The sequence below is a fragment of the Diospyros lotus genome, chromosome 9 (genome assembly GCF_014633365.1).
Source record: "Diospyros lotus cultivar Yz01 chromosome 9, ASM1463336v1, whole genome shotgun sequence".
Taxonomy (NCBI): Eukaryota; Viridiplantae; Streptophyta; class Magnoliopsida; order Ericales; family Ebenaceae; genus Diospyros; species Diospyros lotus.
The window spans coordinates 29,515,988-29,521,987 of NC_068346.1; the positions used below are offsets into that span (position 1 = coordinate 29,515,988).

The window sequence follows — 6,000 nt, forward strand, 5'->3', positions numbered from 1 at the left end:
AAATACGTTGAAAATACCAAACATCCGGAATGCTTCCATATCCCTATTGCATGTTGTGCAATACATGACTATATTCGCCAAGAGCACGCTTTAGATAACTTGTTCGCTAAGTTTTCATCAGTGAATATGGTATTTCAAGATATGTCGGAATCAAGTCAAAATCAAGAACCCATACAATTTGATGCTAGTCAAAAAGTTTAAACGAGACAAATCAGGGATCAAATTACTTCATAAATGTGGAATGATTTTTTAAGGCGTCATACATGATTATGTAGATTTATTTTAATATTTAGTACTCAAATGGGACATGGCTAACATGAACCAGATCTCATTAGGGCACTCTTCTTCTTATTAGATTGAGAGATCACAGAAAGAAAGAAAGAAAGAGAGAGAGAGAGATATGGAATGTGATAGAATAGAAAAGGAGAAGAGGCTGAGAGGGAAAACTCTGGTTGAAGGTGATGGGTAGTTATAGGTGAATAAGGGTTTGGTATGTATGGAGAGATAATTAGTGGGGGTGGTCGTATTCAATAGCTTCTTGGTATTGAATTATATGGAAGTAAAAGAAAGTTAGGCTTCTCGAGAAAATATTAAGGTACAATATAATATTAGTACTTTATTGCATACTGGATGTGTTTGGGAAACAAAGAGGAAAAGTTGCCAGCCGTAAGCCCCGCAATCAACTCTTTCGTACGTCTTCACAAATTCCAGCTTCTATAAGAGACCGTTACGGGAGCACTTGGCCGTTCAATATCGCCTAAGAATTTGACTTATGTTAAACCGTTTGAACCCCCTTCGATTTAGCTTCATGTATCCATGCATGATTTCAATTCGTGTTTTGCATTGTCAACTTCAAAACAGTTGTTTTAATATCAAACAAACAAGGATGATTACAAGGATGCCTGAGTTTCATTAATTCCTTTTTATTAACCCTCTTATATTCAAAATTTGAATACATATTATAATAATATCACATTAATATAATCAAGTAAATATTATGATTGCATTAAATATTTTTTCATGTCGGGCTATTTTAAAATGTGTTTAATGGTATATCCAAACTCTTGGTCAACCCCATATTTTTGTTCTTGTATTTTCACGTTTTTTTCATGTGATTATTTGAATTTTTCGTTATTTTAATTACATTTATAGACCTGTAATTTCAAATCAATTTAACCCTTCTATTTTGGAAATTTTCAACTTAAGTTTTTTGTTGTTTCCATTATATACATTTTGATACGTAAAGAAAAAGATATAAAGTGAGATGAGTTAATTTAACTATTTTTTTATATGTCAAAATATATGGGTTAAATTGACTAAAAAATACAAGTACAAGAGTGTAATCAAAATAATAAAAAGTTTGAATTATTACATAAAAAAAATCAAAATATATAAGTTAAAATGAATCAAAAATACATATATACGGATATAATTAAAATAATAAAAAAAAGATAAAAACACATGAAAAAAATATGAATTTGGACCCAAACTCTTTGAAATAGCTTGATTTTAAAATACTCAATATTTATGCACATTGCCGGGGAAGGAAACTACATGGAAGATGGTACTGGAAAGCAAGTAATGAGTAGAGTTGTTGACTTCATCTGCATGGATAATGTAAATCTTATAAACATGCAACTGTTTATCCCTTTATTACACAATTCATCCTATTTATTTATGAGAAAAAAAAAAACTTCCATATATATTAATTAATTGGGTAAATGACTGAGAATCATTAACCTTCAATGGGCACAAACATTGCATAAACTAATTATAAGTCAATTAAATATTGATATAGAACAACCACAATTCTTATGGGCACAGATAGGGCAATCATTTGCCTTTATTTCCCAACATATATATATATATATATAATCCAGAACCCTAGTTACCAAGCAGATCACTTATTTTACTATAACTTCATATAAAATATCTTTTCTTCTTCCAGTATAAAGGGATGAGTTACTCCACTTAACCATAGCTGCACATCCCATAAGCACATGAGCTTCCCTTCTCACACTCGTTGTTGCAGCGGCCACAGTGCTTGTTGTTCACATTTGGGTTCACGCACACTCCTTTGCAGCATATGTCCGGGTACCCACAACTCTTTCCACACTTCCCACAGTTGAACTTATCCGCCATCAGGTTCACACACCGTTTGCCGCAACAGAGAGTACCGGCGGCACAAACCTTATGGTCCTTGTCACATGTCATGGGAGGAGGCCTGCGCGTTGGGGTTTCGTCGAGAAACCGGCTGGTTTTGTGGACATAATGGAAGTCTGGGGCTGCAGTAGTAATGGCTGTGGCCATCACCGCCACTGCTAGCAGGACGAACAAAACCCTGGATGACTCCATCCAATGTCAGCAATAAGAAGAAGCGATGGATGTGTTATATTAAGGAGAGTTGCTACTGCTTTGATGGAAATGAATTACGAGAGAGATCGATGGTGAGGTATTTATAGAAAAATCTGTAGTTCAGCAAGATGCACATGGTTGTATTAATAAATAATAATCAGTAGCCGACAAGAAATTAAGTAAACAAAAGTTAGGCTTAGTCGTATGTTTAAATTGATTTAAGTTTTGTCTAAATTGGAAAATGTTATATGGATCTGGAAAATGTGGTGCACGTGCTGTGATTGATGATGAAACAGTAGTGTTGGACGTAACCATCATCCTATACCCATGAATTAGACGACGATGAATACAACTAACGTTATGTGTTGGTTCCTATGGCGAAATCGAAAATGAATAGGTTGGGCACGATGTGTGAATCTTGGCATCTGAGTAGTAAAATGTTCTGTAAACTTAACAACAGAAGGAGGTCATTTATGAAACTTAAGTCAGCAATTCCAAGGCCTTCCGGGTCAAGGTCACTGCGTTGAAGAAGTGAAATAAGTTTGATTATATATAGTTACTAATTCAGTTTAGTTTAGGCTTTTCAATATATTTAACGTAAGTTAATTAATTGAGTTGAATTGTTTTACTGGACACTACTCTATTTATTTACAGTACTTTTCGAACATAAACTTAATGTAACGCACTCAAATTTAACGCTAAATAGGATTTTGTCATTTTCTTCTCTCCCTTGGAGTGCAGCCAAAATGCTGGTTTTGAATGACATCTTTGTGACCAACTGGGTCTAGCCTAGGAGGCACCAAACATGACATATGATCCTATGGCCCAAGGTTTTATAGATCAATTGTGCATGCTTTATTGAACTCCTTGAACATGACATCAAACCAGTTGAATTAGCAAAAATCTTTGCGTGATCCTATAAAACTCTTTATTTCTTAATGAGCTACAGTTAATGTGAAATTAATTGTGATTCATTATATGGTTTACACACATATATATAATCAAAAAATATTATTTAAATACTCACTTGTATTATATTTGATAGGGTTGTGCATAATTTCGGTTAGACTGAACTAATCGAACCAGTCGATGCGGTTCGATTTTTTAGTAGTCAGTTAGCGGTTTGGTTATTTTTTGTAGAAATTTCAGTTAGTTTTTGTCGGTTTGATTATCATTGTCATCTTAATTGAAGAAAACGAATTGACTAAAGTTACAAAACGATATCGTTTTGGGTGCACTATAAAAGAAAAATAGTAGGCAGAATCACAAAATGGCAGAAGATCAAACCGATTTTCACCTGTTCGGTCCTTCTGTTCTACCTTTTTTGGCCTTTCGCTCTCGTTCCTTTCCCTTCCCCATCTCCTGCTGGTCGGCCCTATTCCCCAAAGACCCATTGGATCTCTTTTTGAAAAACTTTGAAGTTTTATCATGAATTCATAGAGTCTCAATGGTTCTTAAAATCAATCTTTCAGGGAAATTCCTCCGAAATTCCAAATCGTTTTATCTCTGAAAATCCCAAATCAGATTACGATATCTAGTTCCAACCATCTTCTGTGAACAACCGAACCTCAAATAATGATTTAGGTCCCCATGCGGTTGCACAAGACACAATACTTTCTTTTAGGTCACATTCAAGAGTACATTACTTTCTTCTTTCCCTTAAATCATGTCTCCATAAAACGATCCATATTCTTTTCGATTGATTCTCTCGGCTTCCAACCTCTTTCAACTAGCTAGTGGCATACCTCGATCACACCCTAGCCCATTAGAACTTGAACCCTACATAAGATATAAACCCTACTGTGTTATTCCAGATCTTCAACATCTGACCGTCTCTCATGCAGTCTGCTATGATGCTTCGATCGATAGGCCTCCCGTACCTACTGCAAGCCATCCCTCAGCCTTATGCCCATGGGTTACTAGATCCAGATTCGTTACTGCGAACACTGAACCAATAGTGCTGTCATGCTACTAAGGTTCCTTATCCTATCTCTGCGATTCATATTGGTTGCACCACTATTGTCTCATTAATTGACGTAACTCATACGCTATTACTCGCGACCATCTTTCGGTCTCTCGTATACTTGACCCAATCCCTTGGATCCTTGATCTACACATTTCATTTTCAAAGTCACTAAATGAACCTCGAAAATACTTGCCATCCGATCCTAACTTAACAGCTAGGTTGTGTCACATCAGACTAATCATCCATGACTCAAACATTCTTGAAAACTATTAGTTACCCTATCTTTCATTGTAAGGATTTCAACTAATGACCTCAAATCAAGAATCCCTAAATCTCAGATCCATAATCTTAGGTACCAAATCAACCTTACATTTGAATTATATTATCGAACCTTAGCGTCATTCCGACCAGCTATTCTATCACTTAACAAAGTTAGATCCTTAAATCAATAACCTCTAAGATCTCAACCGATAATCCCCGAATCTCTAAGTAGGGATTTCCTTCTACGAACCATCAATTTCCTTTTCCCTTAAGTCTCCACTTGAGATTTCAACTAATTGGCTCTAACTGTATCAGACCTAGGGATGACAATTGTAACCGAAACTGAACCGGTCAACACGGTTAAAAATCGTTTGACTGAGTAATGGTTTGGTTTGCGGAAAACCAAACACTATTTCAATAGGTATGATTTGGTTATGATTTTTACTAAATCCAAACCAAAACCCGAATTGAAATCGAATCGAATGTGTGGGTAACCAAACCGAACCGAATTGAATACACATATATATATAATATATATTTATTTATTTAATATATTATATATACACATAATATATATATATTGACTAATGCATTTTTTTACAAGTATTTTAACTAATGCATTACAAATATATAAAATATTTAACATTTATAAAGTAATTAACAAATAAAAATAAAACCTAATCTTAAATTATTTTATTTTTATCAATCAAATAATTATATTTAAAAAGTTTGAAGTTAATTTGTAACATTATGCAAGAAGAAGGTAAATTTATTAGAGTTTGTCTTTGTTTGTCATTGAGTTATAAAAATTTTTTATGAATACTATTTGCAAAAGTTTGTCTTTGTTTGTTAATTAGTATGGATCAAATTAAAAAAATCATGATTAAAACCGAAATCGAACCAAAACTCAATGGTTTGGTTATGGTTTTTAATTTTTAAAACCAATGGGTAATGATTTGGTTTTGGTTTTAGTAATTTAAGTTTGGTTTGGTTATGGTTTTGGGAAAAACCAAAATTAAACCGAACCATTACCAACCCTAATCAGACCCCTTAAGTCTTCAAGTCAGACTTTTCTAAGTCTCAACATAAAATTCTGCTTTGATACCAACTATAATACCCTGCATTTTTTCCAAGCGTGTCACTACGTTCGGTCTCAACATAAATATATACATTCTTTATACACGATACATTTCTTAATACCTTAAGTACAGTATTTCAAAGGAAATCTCCCAACATATCATCATAAATGCGAAAGCAATAATCGAAATCTGATATGGTATATAATCAAATTCACTTTAATTCATAACATGAAAATTTGTACCATCATATCTCCAAATGAAATACATGGAGAACCATCTTTAGAAAATAGCAACTGAGTACCTCAATTAACATTGAAAAATATTATATGATCGATTTCT

General features: G+C 33.8%; 1 protein-coding gene across 1 annotated transcript; it reads right to left on the minus strand.

Annotated features, from left to right (window-relative positions):
- Positions 1 to 1,836: 1,836 nt before the first annotated feature.
- Positions 1,837 to 2,430, minus strand: LOC127810577 (protein STIG1-like). The gene has a single exon (XM_052350121.1). The coding sequence runs from the start codon at positions 2,353 to 2,355 to the stop codon at positions 1,972 to 1,974; it is 384 nt and encodes a 127-aa protein (XP_052206081.1). The 5' UTR covers positions 2,356 to 2,430; the 3' UTR covers positions 1,837 to 1,971.
- Between the last annotated feature and the right edge of the window lie 3,570 nt (positions 2,431 to 6,000).